General features: G+C 39.7%; 1 protein-coding gene across 3 annotated transcripts in view; it reads left to right on the forward strand.

Annotated features, from left to right (window-relative positions):
- The window catches only part of CLDN10 (claudin 10), an 88,935-nt gene that overhangs the window by 49,573 nt on the left and 14,376 nt on the right, over window positions 1-24,986 (forward strand). For 2 of the 3 annotated variants that reach the window (XM_010959686.3, XM_074378430.1), the window contains one exon: window positions 24,781-24,942. In XM_010959686.3, coding sequence (XP_010957988.1) covers window positions 24,781-24,942 — 162 coding nt within the window. Of the gene's footprint in view, window positions 1-18,211; window positions 18,505-24,780; window positions 24,943-24,986 lie in introns of those variants that run through there. The other variant, XM_010959687.3, reaches the window with a different exon arrangement.

The raw sequence follows: 24,986 nt of genomic DNA on the forward strand, positions 1-24,986 counted from the left end.
TTTGCTATTATTTATTTCAAATAGTTTGGGTTTAACATTGTTATTTCTTGGTTTAGCAAGAGATAGCTCTCCCTAAAAACTAACTTATTAGATCTGATCATCTGGTACTGTTTTTGATAATTATGAGGAGGAAAACATTGTAAATTATCCTAGAGTCAAATCCAATATAATTGTTACGGAAGGTCACTTTCATTATTTAGAACACTGAGTTTGTTATACTTAAATTTAAAAAAAGATATTAGGAGTGCATAAATTTCATATCCTAAAATGTCAGGCCACATTCATACAATGATTTTTAATGCCCGTCAACACCAACTAGAAAGTGTGTTATTTCCAGGCACTTATATTTGTTTATTCTTGAAAACTGGAGGGGGAGGGGAGCATCAGAAAATTTCCACAATACCCCTTGAGTTATTTAAATCCATTTCCTGTGCAATGAAAGCCCTGTGACATTTCCAGAGCTGCTGTTTATTTTGAGATGTGAAGGATGTTAAGATTCTTTGTGCTTAAACCACAACATCTGTGAGTGGCATGAGACAGAGACTTGTGGCAGGGTGTAAGTGGTCAGGCAACCCTTACTGGAAGGAAAGAGGTTATTGAATTACCGGAGTTGAGAGCAGGCAAATCCACCTGGGTTGGCAAGCTTGGCCAAGACAGCCAAGAAGGACTGACATCCTTGTTCCCCCTCACCTGCTTGAGTGTATCCAACCTAAAGGAGCAGAGTGTTTCTCTCTGTCTTCTTATGTAAAGGGGAATGTTAATACACTGGTTAAAAGCTCTTACATAGAGGGGAATACGGGCTGCACGATGTTCAATGAAAACACCTTGTTTTTCTCAACTATCTCATACTATATATTTTTGACTATTTTATCTGTATGTTTCACTACAGTATTTCCCTGAACTCACTATCTTCACATTATCCCATTGTAATAGGAACTAAGAATTACTTTCTTCCCTCTTTCCTTCTTTCTTTGTTTCTTTTTCTTTCTTGAGGTATAGTAGTTTCAGATGTACAACATAATGATTCTATATTTGTATATACTGTGAAATGATCACCACAATAAATCTATTTAACATCCATCCACATACATAGTTTTCTTTCTTTCTTTCTGTTCTTTTGCACATTTCTTTTGTTAAAAATAAAAAATGAAGGGAGCAAGTAAGTCACTTATCTAAGTTAATATACTTTACTTACTAAATTCTTAGAAACCACCCTTGCCTTTGGACCACATTTGACTCTAATAATAGAAATGGATCATCTTGATTAAGTAATAAAATATGGTGAACTTTAAATTAGGATATAGTAGTAGTAACCTAGTTCTTTTTTTTTTTAATTGAAGTGTAGTCAGTTACAGTGTGTCAGTTTCTGGTGTACAGCACAATGTCCTGGTCATATATATATACATATATTCGTTTACATATTATTTTTCATTAAAGATTATTACAAGATACTGAATATAGATCCTTGTGCTATACAGAAGAAGTTTTTAAAATCTATTTTTATATATAGTAGTTAATATTTGCAGATCTTGGACTCCCAAATTTATCCTTTCCCACCCCCTTTGCTCCCTGGTATTAGTAACCTAGTTCTTTATTTTGCACTTTTAAGGCCTTATTCATTTCCAAATAGAGATTCCAATATATTTGATTATCAATATGAATATGAAATTCCTGAAAGAGAAGTTGATGGATACTTTAAAGTTACAGGGTCTCAATTTTTCTAACAGTCTATTAGAAGTCATTATACCCTCTTTAAGAAATTCTTATTCAGATTATGGTTAAATAATGTAAATGTGCAAAGGTTAAATAGATAATCTTTAAGAAAGAAACTTCTAGAGGTTGATTGCTTAGTATTTACATTTTTAAAAATGATAGTAAATAGACCTACCCTTATCCAAGCATTTGATTTTCAACAAAGGCACCAAAGCAATGGGAATTTAAACAAATGGTGTTGAAATAACTGGAGAGTCTATGAAAAATGAACCTTGACTCACACCAAACACACCAACATTAATTACTGGTAGATCCTAGACTTAAATAGAAAATCTAAAACCATAAAGTTTTAGAGGAAAATATAGGAGCATATCTTCATAACTTGGGGGTAGATAACAGTGTCTCAAACAGGTCACAAAAAGCACTAACTACAAGAAGGAAGGGGGATATATATTATTTTATATAGTATTGTATATTACATATTAGACTTCATCAAAATTGAAAACTTCTGCTCATCAAAAGATGACTTTAAGAAAATAGATGAGCCACACACTGAGAGCAAACATTCATTAAATATATATCTGCCAAAGGGCTGATATCTAGACTGTATAAAGAACTTCTACAATAATAGAGAAATAACCCAACAAAAAATGGTCAAAGCATTTTCACTGACACTTCACAAAAAAGGTGCTTGAATGGGTAATAAACACACAAAAGTGTGCTCAACATCGTTCGTCATCAGGGAAATGAAAATTAAAACCACAGTGAGATACCACTGCACACCCACTAAAATGGTTAAAATAAAAGACTGTTAACATCAAATGTTGGCAAAGACATAGAGCAGCTGGAATTCCCATACATTGTTAGTAGGAATGTAAAATAGTACAATACTTTGGGAAAAAGTCAGGTAATTTCTTACAAAACTAAACATACTCCTACTCTATAACCTAGTAATTCTGATTCTAGGTTTATTCATGATAACATATGTTCACAAAAAGACTCGTGTAAGAATATTCATAGCACATTATTTGTAATAACTCAAAATTGGAAATATTCATCTGTGGGAAAAAAATGGATAAAGACACTGTGATACCTCGAGATAATGGAATATTCCTCAGCTAAAAAAAAAAAAAAAAAAAGAAAGAAAAATAAAAAAGAAAACAGAGAGAGAAAGAAATGAACTACTTATACATATGACAACATGAATGAATCTTAAAAATATATTGAATGAAAGAAGCCTTGTACAAAAGAGTACATACTATTTGACTCAATTTAGATAAAGCGCTAGAACAGACAAAACAAATCTATTGTGGGACAAAATAAAAATGATGGTGGGGGCTGACTGGGGAGAGGTGTGAGGGCACTTTCTGAAGAGACAGTAGTGTTCTCTACCTTGATAGGGGCTTGCTTTGCTTACAAAGATGTATGCAGTGTCAAAAGTCAGTAAATGTACACTTAAGATTTATGCATTTTGTTGTATTTAAATGTTACATCGGAGGGAGGGTATAGCTCAAGTGGTAGATTGCATGCTTAGCACGCACAAGGTCCTGGGTTCAATCCCCAGTATCCTCTCTAAAAATAAACCTAATTACCCCCCCCAAAAAACTAATTAAATAAATAGCTCTTAAATAAATAAATAAATAAATAAATAAATAAATAAATAAATAAATAAATAAATAAATAAATATTACATCAAAAGAAAAAAACTCTCTAGCTAACAATATGCATGTGGAAGTATTTTAAAGAAATTGTACTGGTGCCTACAATTTATTCTAAAGTGTTCCCCCCCAAAATAAGATAGATTGAAGGATAAATAAAGGGAGAGAGGGATGGAGAAAGAGAGAGAAGAGAGGGAGAAAGCAAGTAAAATGTTAATGGTGGCATCTAGGTAGTGGGTACAATATACAGGTGTATTAGTCAGCGTGGGCTGCCTTAACAAAATGCCACAGACTGGGTGGCTTAAGCAGTTCTGGAGACTGGAAGTCCAAGATCGGGTGATCAGTTGGCAGGTGCCTGGTGAGGACTTTCTCCTTGGGTTGCAGATGCCTTCATGCTGTGTCCTCACATGGCAGAGAGATTGCTCTTCCTCTCAGTGATAAAACCGTTAATTCTATCAGATTAGGGCCCACTACTATGACCTCATTTAACCTTAATTACCACCTAAAAGCCCTTCTTCCAAATACAGTCACACTGCGGGTTAGGGCTTCAACATCCAGATTGGGGGTGGAGGAGGGGCGGAAACAATTCAATCCACAGCGATGGGTGTTCGCTGTAAAATTCTTCAGTAATGCTCTATATTTACGTATTGTCATAAGAAAATGTTGAGAAAAAAGTAGATTTTTTTAAAGAGAAGGATTGATCTTCCAGTGCTCTTTAGCTATTCCACCTTCCTAATGCTATTTGCAGAACTGCTTTCTGATGAGACTATTTGACAATAAATAAATGATGACTTTGTTCAATCCATTAAAAGATAATTCAGGTAGTTTTTCAAGAGTCTTCCAGTAATTGTAGAGGTGTAAGAAGGTGGAAGGATAAATCCTTAGGTCAAATAAATTAAGCATTCACTGAGCACTCACTATCTGCACACCCTGTAGGACATGAAGCAAGGAAGACCTAGATCTTACCTGCAGGGGCCACACTCTCACTGGGAAGCCCTGAAGAATGGAGCAAAGTTCAGATCCAAAGCGGATGCAGGTGAAGGATAAATAGTCAAATGCCCAGCAGAGCCTTCAAGGCCCAGCAGTGCTGGCGGCTAGCCCCAGCTCGACTGGTCCCTCCACACTGACCTCACTCTGACTTCCTGCCACCATGGGTCCCTACACAGACTGCTGGCTCTGTCTGCAAGGCTCTCCTCCTAACTACGCAGGAGTGTTCCACCTCATTCGTCAAGCCCCAGCCCCAGCCCATTTCCTCAGGAACATTCTCCTTGACCCAGAGCACAGATCAGATTCTTTGTTATACAGCTTCAGAGGACAGTAGTTCTTTATTCGAGAGCATTTGATTCAGTTCATATTTATGTTCACAGAATCTTAGGTTGGAAGCGATATTGTGGGTCATTTGGTCCACTTAATGTTCCACTATGCTCCTGCCAATCTTATGAGTGTCTTTAGTAAGTTTTTTTTTTAAGTAAGTTTTTTTTTAAGATGTATTTATGTCAAACTGAAAGAATTGAAACCAGATCGATTCTCAATTCTTCAGAAACTGATCATTATATAAAGCATTTTGTACAGTCCTTGATTCACAGTAATAGTTACAATAATTATTAGTGGTGGTAGCAATATTATCAGAATACCTCTGTGTTGTAGTGCATTATTTTGAAAAAAGCACAGGTTTTGGACCATAAAACATCGGGATTAAATCATGACTCTGCCACTAACTGGGTGTATGGTTCACTCAGTATCTCCAAACCTTGGTTTTTCTCTCCTGGCATTCTATAAATGGTAGTCAATACTTAGAAGAACCACAGTGAGAATGAATAAGAATCTGCATTTACTCTCAAATAGCTCACAGCCCAGCGGAAAAACAGATAGAAACTCCCATTCTGTGTAGTAGAGGCAGGAATGGAAGCATGCCCCCAGGAGGAACAGGAGAGTCACTCTCAGACCTGGCCTGCTGGAGAAGGAAGGAGTCAGGCTCAAAAAAGTTAATGAGAAGGAATTCCCCAAGCTGATTAAGAAAAAAAGACATTCTGAGCAGAGGAACACTGTGAAGTAGTTTTGGGTGATCCCAGCAGAATATTCCAGTCGGGTGTGGCAGGAGATGGGTGGCACCTCCTGAGGTATACTGTACCTTATGATCAAATACATGGATTTCACACTGTGCATGGTGGAGAGCCAGTAAAGGGCTTTAAAAAGGGAAGAAAAACAATCAGACTTATCTTTTAGGAATATCACCTGGGAAGTCAAAAGTTGGATGGTTTAGAAGGCGTGAGGCTAGAGGCAGGGAGACCAGTCAGGAGGCCATCGTGATAGACAATAAGAGAGGTGATGAGGGCCTGAAATGGGAAGAGCAGTGTGGACATGGAGAGGTGAGAGTGATTCAAGAGATAGTTCAGGGATAGAGTCAACCAGATGGGCTGTATAGAGGAAACTGAGGGCTCCAGGATGACTTACCATGAATCATGACTTGCTTGAGGGAGGGAGTGGGTAGATAAACAAATATGGTTCCATGAAGCAGTGTAGAGAGTACAGAAGGAAGAAGGGACAAGTGGGGGTTAGAGGGAAGCTGAGTTGAAGCTGAGAGGTTTGACTTTAGATATGCTTGAGTTTGCAGTCCCTGTGAGCCACCAAGACAAAGGAGAAGCTGTCCAATAGGGACTAGAAATCAGAAGGATCAGGGAATCCTATTTTGGAGTCACCAGTTTGCCCAGGGAAAGAGTATGTGAAAAGGGGTAAGTGTCAGCACAGAATTTCGGGCGTAGTAGCCCACAGAGGTGAGATGGAGAAGGACCATGGAACAGGCAGAGAAATAGAAGTGAGAATAGGGTCACGGGAGCCCAAGGATGAAAGTATTTCACAAAGGAGGAACTGTGCAACGGTGTCAAAAGGTGCAGAGAAGTCAAACAAGATAAGGAATGGGAAATGTCCACTGAATCAGAGAGCGCCAAGCCACTTAGGTTTTTTACTGTGTTTCAGCGGAGACAGAAAGATAGGCACCTAGACTGCAGTGGGTTGAGAAGTGAATGGGATGGTAGAAAGGGAGACAGTGATAACAGACAACTCTACCAAGATGCCTGGTTGAAAAGAAAAAGGAAAACGTTCCGCAAAGAGTCCCCCAAGATATCTTTAAATATATTTATGTGTTTTTTCTAAATCTGAAAGAAACCACTCCTTGAGATTTGCTTCATCCAGGCAGAAAGATCACCCAAGGGATAATTTGACCCTATCCATACAAAAAGTATGGTCTCAAGAGGGAGAGAAGGGCTTACCACTGTTTCTAGAGAACACTGGCCATAAGAAACTCTACTTTGTAATTTTACAATTGGCTGAATTTCCCAACACATTTTCACCAAAAGGAAACTATGGACTCCTCTTTCTGGGTCGTCCGGATGGCCGTTTTTGCCTTGCAGTCTCAAAACCTTTGCCTTGCAGCCCTGTTAGCGCTGTCTTTGCAACGTCGGGCACATCCGTTCCTTCTCCTTTCCCACGGTCCTAAAAACAAAACTGTGTTTATTTTTAAGCCAGTGACTGCATTTTAAAGTTCACCTTGAAATGTCTTAACAATCTTTATCCAAAAGGGGGCGCAAATTTCTCATGAAATATAGCACAGTATTTCACAAAATCTGCCTGCTCCCGGTAGTATTTGAATTTCACAGCTGCTGTAATTTAATGCAGAAACATTATTCTTGTGGCATGTGCACGTGAATTAAGTCCTATTGTGTGGGTGCTTATTAAGAACCTTTTTCTTCTTCAGAGTAGTTTCAGGGAAGAGCCAGACTACTGGCAAAGTAAAGAAGTAAATTGAAGCTAACATTTTTTTTTTTTCTATTTGGGGTAGTCAAATCAAATTAAGATAGGCATTTTAAAATTAAGCATTCAACGGGATTTAAAAAACAGTTTGTTTACACTCTTCGAATTTTAGGGTGTCTGTGCATTCTACCACTGGCTTAAAGAATGACTGGTGAAGCAATATAGTTCAGACTTTGTGTGTGGGTGGTTAATAGGTAATCGTGGGTTTTTGTTTTTCCTTTGGCCATAACTGGAATTATTCATATTTTGAACACTCGGTATAGACGGCTCTTCTGACATACAGAAGGAGAAGAAGAAGGAGTATGAGTGTGAATAGAGGGGATAACTGGATTCCAATCTCAGCTAGTCCTTCAGGTTGAGTCTCCATGATTTGTATGTATTTACTCAGGGCAATGATGTGCCAAAGATGTGCTGAAGTGCTGGTGGGTTTCATAAATTCAGGTTATGGAAATAGAAGGAAAACGCAGTGGTAGTAATGTACTCTAGGCATCCCTTATTTAACCAAATTCTATGCCTGAAATGTGTAGATTAAGGCACAACCTCACTCCACAGAATGGCACTTCCAGTTCTGACAGTCCTGTGCACTTATTAGCTTATTCTTGCCTCTGTAACTGGCTTGGATTCCAAATTCCAGCTTCTGTATCTATGGTCCCTGATTGCCTGGTCATTTGATGGTGTGTGGTAATAGTGAATGCTTATGCAGGGAAAACAACACCATTTTGATTGGTTTCTAGCTCTTCAAAATGAAACCAATGATGAGCAGAGAATCACCGAAGCTTTACTTGTGAGTTGATTAGTCACTGGTGGCTATTAACTAGGACCCAAACAACTCCATCCTCCCGTGGCAACATATGAAAAGCCCTAAATGAGGGCAAGAGCTAAATTCACAGTCCTTTATGTACAATTCTAAAAGGACATTGCCAAGAAGATCTACATACATTTTTCGATAGGGAACCAATGTGACAACAATAATCAAGCATTATTTCCAGTTTTTATTTAATTACAAATCTATGAGCCATTGTCACGTTATTTCCAAGAATTACTAATAAGTGCTTGTACCTGTCCGCCTCATAGGATCATAGAGTGCTATAATTTAACTCATCACACTGTTTTCTGCTGGAGAATGGCCGTAACTTCTCTGTATCATGCATCCCATCCAACTGTTTACCACTTTGAAATTCTCATACTGCATCTTGTCCAGCTTCCTCCTTTTCTGACCAGAGGTCTCAGTCTTATCTTCTTTAGGGCACAGCCTGGACCACATTCTCTTTTCTGGATTTTGGGGGCCCATGACTCCTCCTCTTTCTCTGCCCCTGACTTAGCCAACACCCTTGTTCTGCTGTACCCCTCATGGCAACACCCTGAACGCCTTTAGATTCCATTCCTGTAGACTCCACCAAGAAGGCAGTTTTTAAATACTCAGCTCATTTGATGATGCCAAACTTTGCTGCATTCCTGAAACTTTCTGTTTGCTCTCCAACAATAGAAACCAGATCAATCAATCACCAAAACTGTTTAAGGACAGCTATGTGAAAATGGAAGGTACAAAGGAGTCTAAGACACAAGCACATCTTACAACAATACTGAAGGAAGCCTGAGGCGCCTGGTGATAGGACTGGATTTTGAACCTGTTTTCACATTCAGTATTTCTACTGAGACGTTTGAGAATATGTATTGTTTCAATATACCTTCTCTGAAATGACCCTTTTCCAGTTGGTACATGACTTTAAAATGTATGCCACATTCACTGGTATAAAACTCACATAAATCTGTTTAGAAAATGAATCTGATTTCACAATAAAAGTTTTTTTTAATTCAGTTAGAAATATGCAGCTAGAAGATATCTGTTGCGTGACTTAGAAGCATTAATATTATATAAAGGAAAGGGGAGGGTATAGCTCAGTGGTAGAGTATGTGGTCAGCATGCACAAGGTCCTGGGTTCAATCCCCAGTACCTCCATTACAAAATTAATAAATAAATAAACCTAGTTACCTCCCCGCCCCTAAAACATATAAAGGTAAATGGGTAATAAAAAGCTAACTACAAGATGGCCTTCTTTCTTATGGAAGTTACATTTTCTACCTTTCCAGAATATTGTCATGACAATATCTGCACATTCCCTTTTTTTTTTTTTTTTTTGAGAAAAACTGTGGGACTAAGAAGATGCTCATTATTTTGAGCTCAAATGATTATGATTCTTTTGGGTCTTATCCAGCTTCCAAAGGATAATCCAGATCCTTTGACAAGCATTTACCTTTAAGAACTGTTTACCACTGAAATCTAGCAGGATATATATTAAATGACAAAAGATTACTTTTAACTGCTAGTCTGAATAAGATGAGAAATGCATGGAATATAGGTAGCCTTTGAAAATATCAGAAAAAAACTAAACAAAAATTAGTTGCTGGTTAGTGGCTCTGAGAAGTGATACTAATTTTTAGAATTGGCGTTCTTTGTTATGATCACATCTCTAACTTAGGAGCTTGAGTGATGTTTCGTGTTTGCTGGAATTCTGCTTCTCCCCACCAACATTGACAATATCAGTGTACTAACTACCCTATGACACTTTCTTGTTCAGAACTGAAAGAGATATGTAGCATTTCTTTTTAAGTTTCGAGGTGTTGGCATTTAGGCTCTCTCAGACGTGTTATGTTTAAGAAAGCTTGTTCACAACAACCGGCATAGGAAGTCCCCTGCAGTTGACAAGTATGTGATTTGGAACAGCGTGTGGAGGAGCCACATGGCCCCATGGCTCAGGGCCCACACTGAGAAATCAGCAGCTGTGCTTGCTAACTCTGGCCCCATAGTTAACCTGCTGCAGGACCTTCTACAAATTGCTTAATTCCAGCCATGAAAATAAACATAGGCACCAGTGCCCCAGAATAGAGCTAAGGGAATCAGACTGTGTGCACATAAAACTGAAACTCACCCTGCCTTTCTCTCTGACACTATTGGGACAGGGAGCGACCAGGCTGCAGGTTACTGTTCTTTGCTTCCAGTTAAAAGAGGTGACAATAGCCAGGAGGAAAGTTGGGCAGTTGGGGGTAAGGATGAACAAAACTTAAGCAAAACGTTGAGAACTGAAGGGTAAATCTGTAGGGTGATGAGAAAGATGTCTTGATGATTCTAATTTTTCTGCTGGTTCCATATGTCTACAACGACTCCCTCACACTCTTACCACTTTGGCTCTGTGTTTGAACCTGCCTTTCGATCCTATTTCTCTCTTTCTCTGTCTCTCTCATTCCTTCTTATTTGTCCTTTGTCAGCACTGTTTGAAGGGGAGGAGGAAACAGTACCATAACGTTGTTTATTTCCTCCCTCTGTTGTTGGAGGTAGGCAGAATTTTACAGACTCTCTCCAACCCACTGATTTAAACTATTTTTTAAATTGAAGTGTAGTTGATTTACAATATTGTGTTAGTTTCAAGTGTCCAGCAAAGTGATTCAGTTATACATATATATATTATTTTTCAGACTCTTTTTTATTATAGGTTATTAGAAGATATTGAAGATAGTTCCTTATCCTATACAGTAGGCCCTTGTTTGTTTTACATACAGCAGTGTGTATCTGCTAATCCCAAACTCCTAATTTATCCCTTCTCCTCCCTTTCCCCTTTGGTAACCCAAAAGTTTGTTTTCTATGTCTATGTCTAATCACTCACTTTTTAGATGAGAAAAATGGGCCTGAGTAAATGTAAATTAACAAAGTAATGACAGAGCTAGAGGTAGTTGTCAGGTCCTTTAAATGCCAGTCCAGTGCTATGTCCATACACTGCACCCAAGTGTAATAATAAAAAAACCAAAAACACCCCAAAACCTCCAATGCTGCCTTGAACTTGTATTTTTCATATGTAAAAATGATATTCTATGTTCATTACTTTAGAACCATAGGAATTAGGGCAGGAGGAGGAGGTGATGGCATTTAGACTCCATTTTTTCATGTATATAAGAATTAATTTGATTTAGAATATGAATGTATGTTCTTCAAAAGTCAGTGGTGGGGGGAAGGGTATAGCTTAGTGGTAAAGTACATGCCTAGCATGCACAATGTCCTGGGTTCAATTCCCAGCACCTCTGTTTAAAAGATAAATAAATTTAAAAAACCCTTAAATTACCTCCCCCCATTGGAAGCAAAAAAATGTTTAAAAGTCAATGAGTGAGGAGAGGGTATAGCTCAGTGGTAGAGAGCAAGCTCAGCATGCATGAGGTCTGGAGTTCAATTCCCAGTACCACCATTAAAAAAAAAAAATTGAATAAACAAATAAGTAAATAAACCTTCCCCCCAAAAAAAGCTTAAAAAATTTAAGATTCAATTTAAAAAATTAAAAATTAAAAAAAAATTTTTAACCATTAAAAAAAAATGTGATTTTGAATTGTAGTCACAAATGTGATTCATCTTTGGCCCTGTTTGATCAGAAATAATATTTCCATGGAAATATGTGTGCTATATTCAGTAAATAATAAAAAAAAATTATAGTCAAAGTTAGAGTTATGGTCATAACCATTGTAAAAAAAGTTATAATCCTGGGAACTATATTCAATTTCTTGTAATAGCATAAGATGAAAAATAATCTGAAAAGAAAAAAATACATATGTATATATATGTATAACTGAATCCTTTTACTATACACCTGAAACTAACATTGTAAATAAACTACACTTCAATTAAAATTTTTATAAAAAGTCATAATCAGTAAAGACCCACATTTGTCCAGTGATTAGATAAAGCAAACACTAGTCTATATGGGGGTCTAAAATCCACCCTTTTGAGAAGTCTTCTGTCCTGAGACTGAGTCCGCTGGAGCTTTCCAGGTGGTGGGGAAAGAAGACTAGTGTCATTTTTTGATAGGTAGGATTGTGGAGGTGCATACTACTTAGAGCCGAGCGTGGCTTTTCCCTATACCAGTGAAGAACAAGTATCTTGAAATCAAAATTAATTGGCTGTTGGGAAGAAGGATACAAGAAACTAACGATCGTAATCTGTGAGTTAAATTACATGTAGCTATACCTGGTAGGTGATAGGTTGTCAACTCTGCTTACAAACAGAACAAAACAAATAAATGAAGAAACACACTGTGTTTTCCAAAATTCATATAGTGTGATTCCAAACCATGTATAGAAACTGTTTAGTGACAGACATATTATTTAAATATGTATAGACAATAAGTTTTAAAAGACAAAAAAGAGCAATTAGTTGAAGATTAATTTGATCATTTGAAGTATAGAGTAAGGCCCCATTTTGGTTGCAAGATCATAATTTCAAAGGATATGACGTTTCTTGATTTAAAAAAGATTATTTACTTGAAAGAGCAAACAAAAATTTGCCATTGAAGGGTAGGTTTTGAGAGTTTATGCTTAACAGACCATCCACTATTTTAAATCATTTATCCTTTTTGACTAATAAAATTAAATTCAACAGCTACTTATCAAATACCCATAATACATCCAGTTTTATAACATCCATGTTTTAATTGATTTGATCCTCTCAATGGCATCTGGAAATTAACATGAAATAATAGCACTTTATTAACTGCTTTTCTTCTATAGTTTATATACTATAAACAAACATACACAGTATCATTCAGTTTGCTTAACAAATGTCAAAAAAATTACAATATAATCTTTCATATAGTGTTTTGATTGGAAAACAAAACATTGCTTAACTCAAAAGGAAGTTACATGGGTGAATTTTATGGTGGGGAAGTAGTTGTCTCAGGGCATGCTTGTTTGTCAGAAAGATTTATGTCCAAAATCCTAGAGGTGTGGCAGTTATAATAATCACAGGCAGAATATGACATCAACTTTGTTCTTTAGATCTTTTTATTAATTCTTCACAAACCCAAAGCAAACATAGAAACAGCTATTGCTCTGAACCGCAAAAAGAGGTGTGTCTACTATCTGTCCACTGTATTATCAGCAAACAGTTCCATTGTTATTTCCTTCCTTTACATGTTACTATTCAAAAGCCCTTTGTACAGATGACTCGGCATTAACCTGAAGCAAAAACCTCCTAGTAATATACTAGTAAGTATTTTATGGGCACATACATGTCATTGAGGAGAATCTGTATGAAAAACGATAGTTTTCAACTTTTAAATGTTTAAATCTTGCTTATAATTCAGATTTTTCTTCAACTCGGATTATTTGTCAAATTCACACAGATTTGAAGAATAAGACACATAAATGTTATTCCAATTGATATAATACTCCAAAATACACTTTATAGTTTAATATACATTAAGAAGTCACCTGTGGCCTCGTTTCCTCATCTGTAAAATGTTGAATTAAATAATTTTCAAAGTACTTCCTAACTCCCATATGCTAGACATATAAAACATGTGTACCACATTATTTTTAAACGACAACAAACTAAGACAAATACAACTGGCCCTTAGTATCCGTGGGTTTCCGAGGGCCGACCACGGGACTGGAGCAATCGCGGATTTGGTATCCGCAGCGGGTCGTGGGACCAATTTGTATTTTAGTACCAAGTCAGATAGACATAGTTCAGGCTTCTGAACCATTTTTATAGAATTTAACCACAGGGCAGTACAGTTGGGACAGGCATGATGATAGAAGACTTTCCAGGCCTGGCTGCGTACAGCGTGAGACTCCATTTTCCAAATGAGGATGCTTCAACTCAGAGAAATAAAATGACTAGCCCCAAACACATAGATTTACTTCCTGCCCAACCTGGGTGGGTAGATTGAATTAATACTCATAAGATGCTTATTAAGACCCATCTGTAAGACCTACCTAGAGCGAGAGTCATTCTGGGCTGGAGGGGTATTCACCCAGACAGCTGTGAGCTGCTGGGGTCCCAAATTTACCTCTCCAGGTGTTCAAGAGGAATCTAGATAGTCCTAAGAAAAATAAGCCACTGTTTCCTTAAAATTTGCAAAAAAAAAATTTATATATACACACACATATATATGATCAATGATGCAGTGATAGGCATGAGTGTTCATTCCCGTAACTACTCCTCTCACTCTGTAGCTTTCATGCTAAGTAGATTACAAGCATCATAGAATTAGTGTAGATTAAGATAAACTAAGAGTGTTAGGGAAAATGAAGGAGAAGAGCACAGATGCGCTGTTTTACTATCTTAGTATCAGCACGAATGCCTTCTTTAACGTGCTGTAACAATGTTCAGCTCCTGGGCAGTTTTTGTTTTTTGTTTTTTGGTTTTTTTTAGTTAATACCGTATTTATCAGGACTTTAGTTTCTCCCCACCTGATCAGCAGCACGCCACCTTACTGGAATCTAGGAAGGAGCTAGTGTATACTGAAACCAAATTTGATGCTTAGAAAATCCTTGAGCTGTTGAAAGGCACACCTGTGTTGTTTGGCAGGTGAGTTGAATCTCAAGTAAAGAGCTTCTGCAAATCTCTGGTTCAGTTGGCTAAACTGGTTTCTCTCCTACTGAACAACCCTGGGGTGGGGGAATTCTCTATTTTTCCTTAATAACCATAATAATGCCAAAGAAATAACCTCCAATGCTAATCTCGGTGTCTTAGGCCCCAAAAGTAGAAAGGCTCAAAATATATTTCAGAACGTTAAATGTCTTCATGACAAATTTATTATAGATAAATTAGTACTTTTCATATTGGAAACAATTTATAAAGACTTATTGTTAATTAAGATGTTACTTGGAATAATATGGAGAAGTAACTTTCTAGCTGTGTTCACTTTTATATTTAAATTAAGAATGGTTTGTTACAAACAGTTAAATAAAAATTTCAGTGAACTGAATCCTAAGGAAAATAAGGAAGCATTTATCAGTTGAACGGTACTCTGTAAATGGGTTTGCAGATTAACTGCAAAGGTTATTTGGGACGGTAGAATCTTAAAGTGAAATGAGCCATTTATCCATTACTTCTTTTTAAACATCTTTGTTCAGTCTCTTTTCCTTTTCTGGATATTCTTATGTTGGATTAGGTGGTTGTCTGTACAAAGATTTCTTCTGATTAAACTGGTTTTGAAAAGCTTAAGATAAAAGACATTCTAAAGTAAATGCTTGTTTCATTACATAATATTCTTTACGTATTAAAGAAAGTTAACATTTTTCATCTTTTGGTCAGGTACTTGTGGGCCCTTAAAATCTAACTCTCCATAGTTAATATGCAGTACATGCCAGGGAAGAGAAGTTTGGGGCTGTCCAACCTCATAGAACAGACAAAGGATAAAAGTAAAAGAAAACTAATCAAGTCCATAGGCATGACGACCTAGTCTGTTTCAGCTGGCAAAAGAACTAATAGTGCTGCCATCCAGGTCATAATTTATGGACTGTTTGTGGTATTTTCAGCCCCTTTTAAGTTTAAGCTGTGCGTTACAATCTCTACAGTAGAAGATTTCTTTTTTGAAAGTTTTCAACCAAGAGATGAATATTTTCTCTATAATACACACCATCTGGTTTACTGAATTAACTGTTTATATACATAGGCATGAATCTCAGCTGATCAGAGCTGTGCTTTCCAACCTGGCTGTACATTAGAAGCTTTGGAAAAATCACTGCCAGAGCCACCCCCCAAGAGATTCTGGTTTAAATGGTCTGGTGATGCAGCAGAGAGTCTTTCTTGGGGGTCCAAGTTAGAATTCAGAATTTGTTTCCTCTGGAAGCTATGTTGCAATGGTGGGTTTGTGGATATTTTAAGTACAGTAGGTAAAACTACATTATCTGTTGAGTAAATTTGGGGGACTGGTCTAAAACACCAACCATTCTTCACAGTTTGTTTTGTTAAACAATGTGCCTTTGGTCCCAAACAATGAAAGTTATAACCAATCTGTTGATAAATTAGTAACTGCTTGAGTCTTTAAAGTCACACTACTGCATTTTTTTGTGTGTCAAAACTAAATCAGGTTTTTGTCTTGCAAAAAAAAAAAAGAGAGAGAGAGAGAGAGAAAGAATAAACAATTTTAGTGAGTAACTAACATGAAGAAGACACAAGCAAACAAAGACACTCAAACAAGGCCAGGAAATAAAGTACAAAACCAACATATGTGCAATTTTTAATTTTAGGAAACACCATAGAATATGTCCTCGTTCATGACTTTTTTGTGTTGTCTGAAGAGTAAACTGGATTAGAAATAGGCAGCTCATTCAGAAGGAAATATGGCATAGAAGTAATAGTGGAAATATGCTGGAGGGCAAGAAATCAAGACAATAAAAGCACTTTAAAAAAGGCAAATCATACAAAAGAATAGAGGACACTTTGTGGTCAATACTCAAAGGTGACTGATTTGAATAGCAGGGAGGATGAGAAGGACGAGGTTAAGTAGGTGATTCCCAAACTGTTTTTAAGCTTGACCCTCCCAGTGAACCCAGCATGACACAACAGGACAAGTTGGGACCAAGAGCAGTACAGTAATGTAACCATGCCTGCATCCCGTCAGGCCAGTGGTCTTCACCCTTATTCCCATTCACACAAGCCGTGAGATGGCCAGACACACACAAGCACACTTCCCAAGGGCTGCTGCAGGGTCCAAAAGTAGGACTTAGACCTGTGTTGTCTCAGGGCAGATGGTGGCATTTGGGTGGATGTTAAAGAGACCCAGGTTTGGGCTCAGTACAAAGGAAAACTTGCTAAAAGGCTGTCAGTACAAAACAAAGCCAAACCAGAACACACACCTTGCTAGGCACTGAACCCACAGAACTGTTAGAGCATAAACTAAACATTATCTCTAGAAATTGACAGGATGATTGTGCTGAGTGTGAAGTATGTCCTAAGGATCTCCTATGGTCCTTCCCAATCTGTTTTGATGTTTCTGTAGTCCAACCTCCTTTCTTCTCCATAGATGTCTGATCACCTCTAATTTCTATACCCATTTGGTTTTTTTTTTAAGTGACAAAGGGGTATTGAGAAATTTCTCACAATGAACCAAAGTGTCTCTGCATAAAGATTGTAAAACAGAGGGCTAGCAAACAGCTTTATTATAGCAGGGCTGATTTAGAGGTTTTAGACCTTCGGTTACTTTCGGCAAGAATTGACTCTTGAAAGCTCATATGAAGAACTGCAAGAACTTTGATGGACAAATAATAACCCCGTAATAAAGCCAAGTCTTTGTTCTCTCGTTTATGTCCAAATTTGTGACCTAGGGAGCCAAAAAGTACACCCTGATCTTTACGTTTACTCTGAGACATCAATGAAGGAATGAATGAAGTTATTCTTCAATTAGTCGCAAAAGGAGGAGATGGTAAAAAAAAATAAATAAACAAGATACAAAGCCGTTTTCACTGCGACAGACCATTAGCTCATAGACTAGACTCACAGAACTAGTTGCTGGAAGGCACCCACAGGAAAAGAGTCTTAATTGCTTGTCCTACGTGCAGCTCATTGGTATCAGCAGGCCAGCATTCTGGCTAGAACAGTCACCACCGAGATTGTAAGGAAGGCGCCAAAACACCTTGTGCTCTCCGTACGCTGCTGTCCTAAATTTAGGTTTGCGTCACGCACCTCTTTATGGTGACCTTCCGCATACCGCCGGGCCAAAAGGAACTGCAGAATTTTAGGGCAAGGCCGACTTTGAGCCCAGAACTGCAGTGATCCCTCCTTGACAAGCCGAACAGGGTCACCCAAAAGAGCGTGGCACGAAAACCTTTAGAGTTCAGCAGGCCGAGTGCTGCGTTAGCAGGCCGTGTCCTTTCCGGGAACACAAAAGGCTTTTTTCTGCTATGCTTTTACAAGGTACTCTGGAAGCCAAGCTATTGCCAAGGGGTAGGGCTGGGGAGGGAGGGGGGATGGATGCAGTAGGTTGTCCACATCCGGCTGCCAGTCTGTCCAACAGGAGAGCCATTCTCCTTGGTCCCCTGGCTCCCGAGATGCGAGAGTAGGGGTGCAGGGGCGCACAGGCTTGTGTTCCTCCCGACCGCGGGTGCCGGGCCAGTTGACTCGAGAGAACCCGGGCAGCGAGCGACGGTAAAAGCGCCCAAAAGCCCTCTCTGCCCGGGAGGGCGCGTCCTGGGGTCCGCGCGCGCCCCCTAACGCCGGGTCTGCGGGCGGGCGGGGCGGGGGCGGGGCGGCGGAGGCGGAGCCGCGGTGCGGGGCCCGCGGGGGTCGCGGCGCCGACTGGGAGCGCGAGCGCGAGCTTGGCTGCGGCGGGCGGCATGGCGAGCACGGCGTCGGAGATCATTGCCTTCATGGTCTCCATCTCGGGCTGGGTGCTGGTGTCCTCCACGCTGCCCACCGACTACTGGAAGGTGTCCACCATCGACGGCACGGTCATCACCACCGCCACCTATTGGGCCAACCTGTGGAAGACGTGCGTTACCGACTCCACGGGCGTCTCCAACTGCAAGGACTTCCCCTCCATGCTGGCTCTGGACGGTCTGCATCCCCTGGCCCCCCCGCTCCCGGCCCTCGCTCCTCCCGGGTCTGCTAGCGGGAGGCCGGCTGGCCGCACGACCCCGTCAGGACCCCGGGGCCAGACCCCTCCGAGGCCTGGCCCCGCTTCCCCCCACCTCCTGAGGGAGCCGGGGAGAGTCCCCAGTGCGCGTCGTCCTGTGTCCCCGGACGTCTGTCCCGTGGGGGCGCCAGTCCCAGCCCGGGACCCTGGGGCGAGGGAGGGGGGTATGCAGACAGACCTGGGTAGGGTGGGTGATTCTCAGGCGTCTGGGATGGAGGGAAGCGGCTTTGCTGTCCCGAGAGTCGAGGACAGGACTGTGCCCCCGCCCCGGGACTGTTGGGACATTGAGTTACGCAGAAGGGTCTTGTCTTCTCCATCCAGCACTCCCCGGTGGAGCTGGGAGCTGGATTCTGATTAGAATGGCATCATCGACTTGTCAAAGCGAATCCGCTTGCTCCGAACTCCCTTTAGCCGTTTCGTTAGTTCTTTTAAAAGCTGGCTGGAAAAAAGGAAACATATTGCAGGGTCCCGCACCCTCCCCCCCAAAATCCCACGTATCTACAGATGAGTCTGCCTGGGCGTCAACTCTTCTTCCAAATTTTAGGAAAATAAAACGTCCTTGCCTGTGCCGCAGAGGGTAGAGAATCCTGGTCGGCAAGACTTGTACCGGAGCCTGACAAGTTCTGTGTCTTGCCTCCCAAGTATGCTCTCCGCGTCTCCCTCGTGTTGTCCTTTGGTAGACTGTTTCCTACGTTGTTCTTGTTATCGCAGGCTCTATGATGTATTGTATTAGGGCAACAGGTAGATGTTCACATAGAAAACTGGCACTCTTTAGTTTCAAGAGAACAATAGTTGTCAACCCGGTCACACTGATTGTTCAAGTTCTAGCCTCCTTTCTTCCAGAATTTCACAGCACATGACTAAATGGATCCCGGCAGAAACTTAAGGAGAGTCATTTACATTATTTCTCGATTCGAGGTGTTTTCTTTTTCTTCTATTACTGCCCTGCGAATTTTTATTTGCGTAGCTGAGTAAATAAAAGACAAGATTTAATTCCCCTAAGATGGTGCTTGCCATGAAAAGCAAACTGTTGCTCAATGGTGGTATTTGATGGAAACTCTGTATAAGGGAATACGTGTCTGGTTTTAGATGGGTGACACCCAGGTCTGCGTCCTCTTGTGTAAAGCAAGTAGCCAGGACACTGTGGATTCCCTAGAATTACCGTTGATTTTCCCCTGTGCTGCCGAACACACATCCAGGTAGATGTTGAACAGGCACGCTTTTGTTTCTGTAGTTTACATTCAGGAATATGGGATTGACAGTTACTGTCCTGAACAGATTCTTCTGTTGTAACTGTGTTGTTACTGACACAGCCTGCCGGATAGGTACACTTCCTTCTCTTGTTGGGGGACAAGTGAGAGGATTGAGAAAAATAAATCTTCTCCATGAAGATAATTGGGTGCAGAATAGTGACGCTCTCACCTGCAGCGTCTGTGGTGAGAATGGACATCCTGGTCTCAAGATGTGGGGGCAGGTGCAGTAGTGAGGAGGAAGGAGGGCATAGCCGGCAACTCTCCAGCTTTAGAGGGAGCCAAGAGAAGAGGAGTGATGTTTATATTGCAACCCAGCTCACAAACTGGCCTTCCATGTGTGCTCATGTGTCCTGAAAATGACTTTAAAAAACGTAAATGACATCACCTATTGTTCTGCGTTGTTTTCAGATTAATAACTTATCTTTCCAAGTCAGTGCATATAGAAGTAACTCTTTTTAATGACTGCATAGTATCGTAAGACTAGACAGACTGGTTTATTTAACCACTTACTCATGTTGGACATTGGACCCTTTCTATCTTTTTATTGTTTAGTACTTTACTGAAAATCTTTCTATTTGCCTCTTTATGCATATGTATATTTCTACAGTGTAGAGACTGAGAAATAGTATTGTCAGAGCAGTAGAATAATCACTTTATTGTTCAGTTTATACTGCCAAATTACATCGCACCAACATATGAGAAGTCCTGTTTCTCCACATTCTCACCACTAAGTTTTTCATCCAGTATAATGGCTGACATCTTGTTATCATTTTAATTGGCATTTCCCTAATGACTGTGATTTTGACCATCTTATGTACTTATTGACCATTAATTTTTTTGTGTGTACTTTTCCTGTCCATAGCTTATTCCCATGGTTCTGTTGTTTCCTCTTGCTTTAAATGATTTTTTTTAAAATTGTGGATGTCAATCATTATATATGTTGCAATCTCGGCCATAGCTTCTCCTTTAAATGTTTGATGTCTTTTCTGATACAAAACATTGAAATGTGTACTGTAATCGAATTTATTAGTCTCTTTCTGCTGGCTCTGCCTTTTGTGGCTTAGGAAGACATTGCCTACCCCAAAGGGATAAACACTTTTCAGCATCTCCCAGAGTAATATTTTGCCAGGGGAGTGTTCAACCACACAGCTACATTTTCACATAGACAGAAGTCGATTCCCCTGCTTGCCAGTGGTACTTCCAAGAGCAGGCACCTTTGCTTGTTCGCACCCTGCCTTTAATTTTCCGGGCAGCTGCATCTGCTGGATGCTGGTCCTGAGGCAGGTCTTGTCGACAGCACACTGAATGTGGACTTCTGATGCTGCGTTTGATGTGGTGGGAGAAAGCTATGTTACCAGAGGCTTGGTGGCCACAGGCCTGAGCAAGCCAGGCCTCCCCTTAAAACAGGCAGAAAAATCCAAGAAGGGAGAGAGAAGGCTCATGGCTCTCTTTTGTCTAGACTTAGGTGGAAGAACATGCCTCTTAGACACAGAAGATGGAGTCATTATTCTGTATTTCCTATATAAGGTCAAAGCTCTGACTCCTCACCATCAGAGGGTATCATTGTTACCCCAGTTTTCCCTCTCAGGAAAGAGCTAACTGTGTAGACTTAATGTTATGCCTTGTTAAGATTCCAACTCTTATTTCTGCTTAGAATCAATCTTAGTGTTATGAAAAGGAAGCTTTGATGTGTTTCTTACCACTCACTGGACACTTAGTCCATATTACTCCTCCTGTGAGGCAAGTGCTATTATCCCTGTTTTACAGTTGAGAAACAGGCTTGGAGAGATTAGGTCATGTGATCCAGGACACGCAGCAGGGATATGGAAGAACCAGAGCTGAAATTCAGAGTTCATGCTTCCCTCAGAGGATCTGCAAAAAGTGCACAAAGCTACTAGCATGAGAAAAGCGCATTCTCTTTCCTTCCTTCCCTCTGCAGCTAGCACACGTGCTCCTAGGGAGCTGTCTCCACCAAGTGGATATTTTCATTTTTTGCTAGTTGGAAATGGAAAATAAGGTACATTTGGAAAACACTTAACCTTTAAGGGACACCTTGGAGGTTTCCTCCAACAGAATTCATTAACTTAAAGACTCAGTATTTTACTAATTGAAAAACTCACGGTTGAGTGAGCTGGTGATTTCTGTTTATTGCTCACCCATATTCCTTTCAAAGCACCACTTGAACTGCAGCTGAGAAGCATTTTCAGCCAGGTTGTTTTTAGTGTATGCCATCTATTTTTGTTAGTGGAAATGTTTGCCCTTTCTTCCGAGGGAAGAAACTATAAATTATACTTCAGAGAACTTCGGAGCAAATATGTTCATGCCTCAGCACTTTAATGTGTTAATTAGCTATTAACGGTGTCAGTAAATTAGGCCTGTCAAAAATAATGGCCTCCTTGACTAGGTTTTTATCACCACTTCACTTGAGGGTGTTACTTAGAAGTTTTGACCTCTGGAACTGTTAAAAAGCAAGGTTGTTGAGGTCTGCCTTGCAGAAGATAAACTCCGAGAGGGTTTGTTAGAAGTTACCTATGGCCTGAGTTTGTGGGTATTGTAAGGACTGGTAACCCCTAATTTAAAGACCTCAGGCTTCCCGATAAGTTGATTCCATTTATGGCTGGCAGTGGAGTTTATCCCCAGGAACCCCGAACCCTGATCTTTGCTCCTGGTTTCAGAAAATCTAGCCAGTGATTGTGCTGGTGAAGTGCCTTCTTTTGTGCGTGTGCGTTAGCAAGTTATTGCTACTGTTCTCATGCCAGAGAGAGGAACCTTCTCCCCACATCAGGGTTCTGGTGGCTTCTGAGGAAGGACCTGGCCTCATAAGAACCTGCTCTTTCTGTTTCTCCTCTTGCATCGAGAGGGCAGAGCCAGTCCTGCTGCAGGTACTAGGGCTTAGATGGGAGAACTGAGTGAGAATCTCAGAAAAAAATAGTATGAGTAGAGGTTAAAGTTTCAAGTCTACTGTTATCTTCCCAGTCATATTAAAGGTTGAATGCATCAGCCTGGAATTCTAACCACCGTGTACCTACTGTCTGGGAAAATGCATTCCGAGTTCTGAGTGATCAGATTGTAGACAACCTTCTGCAAGGCTTGTGTTTTCTGTACATAAAGACTATAAGATTATTAAAGTAAATGCAAATTAGGGTGCATGATAAAGTTTTCTAGGATAGTTTGGGTTTTTTTTTAACATATATGTAATAAAGGTTACATCATATACACTTTATTGTCTGTTTAGGTTTGCAGTCAGAGTTAGCTAAAATACCTCAAAACCATAGATTAAAATAAATCTCAAAAAATTACAAAACCACACCACTGTCCCAGTAGCTCTGCTGGTCATTGATGAGCCAGTTGTGGTTTTCCTGGGAGGACTCTCTTTAATCGTGCAAGGAGCTAATGGGCTTCCTCCTCCTGTGCTGCTCCTGCCCACTGGGGTCTGGCTGGGGGACTCGAGGGTTGGCGTATAAAATACAGCTGGGTCAGTATTTGGCAGCAGAGACACAGATGGCCCTGCAGCACTATTATTGCTACCAAAATAAGCCTCCGTTATCCTGTTTTCCTAAAAATGTTTCTTTTGCTGTTTTTGATAGCCTCGCCATCAGTGAAATTGTTTTCTGTCTGAAAACAGTTCACACTATAGAAGATCTTCGTCATTGCTTTCTGTATTTGCAGGGGCCAAAATTTGTTCAGTTAATTAGAGCATCCTCTGTATACCTTAAAGATGGATCCTAGAAATAGGATTACAACTTGAATTTTTATTCTTTCCCAAAGAAACGTGGGTCAGAAGCCACCTTCCAGCATTATTCCCTGAACTTATGATTATTGTAGCCCTAGAATTATTATTTATCATAGGCTTTGCCTGAACACAATCATAAATGATTTGGTGTATCTTGGCACTTGTTAGTTTTTTCAAATTAAAAAGTTTGATTCCAGATGTAAACCTCATATGTATATATGTTCATTTGCTTAACAAATATTTACTTACGCCTAGTGTGTGCCATCACTATTTCAAATTGAAATATGGCACTGTTTCAGGCTGAAATGAAAATGACATTTGGTAAAAATACATCAGTTTGAATCCCATTAATTAAAAATTTGATAGTGTTTGGACAAAAGCCAGGCTGAAGTTTACCATCACACTGGCTGTGCAAATAAAAATATGTGACTAAGACAATGAATGGTTTAGGAGGAATGATCAAACAAACCAACAGAACAAATTTTTAGGATACTTTGAAAGCACCCATTTATATACAAACAGTTAATTTCAGAATTATAAAATATTCTTCAAGTAACCAACCAATGCTTATTTAAACCCAATTTTATATGTGCCCTGAAAAATTTTTAAGAAGTTGTTGAACTACATCTTGATTTAGACTCCTCATGGTTCATGGTGATATTCCAGCTGGTCTCATTTATTAATCTTTCACTAATATGAGAAGATTTGACTCTTTGGAGCTCTTGCTGCCCAGTTATAAAGTATACAATGCAAAACCGTTAAAACATCTTTTTAAAAAGTCTGATGTGCCAATGAGTAAGAGGGTTGAGATAGTGCCAGCTGAGGTTTCTCACGGTGAGAGGCAGTGTGGCATGAATTTTATAGTCAGACCTGGATGGAATCCATTTCTGCCTCTCACTAACTCATCTCTGGTATATTATATAACCTTTGTGTGCCTCAGTTTCCTCATCTGCAAACATGGGAACAATAACACTCAGAGATATATATGTCTTGAGCATCATGCATATGCCAAACTGAAAAATGTGTGACATAAAACAGGCAGTCCATATAGATTACCTTGCTTCCCTTCCCTGCTTGTCTTACCATGTGTTTTAACCATTATGGTTATTTTTTTTGGAAAACAACAATCATTCAGAGGAATGACATTAAATGAGGGTTTCTCCCTGGACAACCACACGTATGTTAATGTAAATGACCTACTCTAATTGCAGGTTATATCCAGGCATGTAGAGGACTTATGATTGCCGCTGTCAGCCTGGGCTTTTTTGGTTCCATATTTGCCCTGTTTGGAATGAAATGTACCAAAGTCGGAGGCTCAGATAAAGCCAAAGCTAAAATTGCTTGTTTGGCTGGGATTGTATTCATACTGTCAGGTAAATAGCAACTTTCTTCCAAACAAGGTGCTTCACGATATTAA

This window comes from Camelus bactrianus, chromosome 14 (assembly GCF_048773025.1).
Source record: "Camelus bactrianus isolate YW-2024 breed Bactrian camel chromosome 14, ASM4877302v1, whole genome shotgun sequence".
Taxonomy (NCBI): domain Eukaryota; kingdom Metazoa; phylum Chordata; class Mammalia; order Artiodactyla; family Camelidae; genus Camelus; species Camelus bactrianus.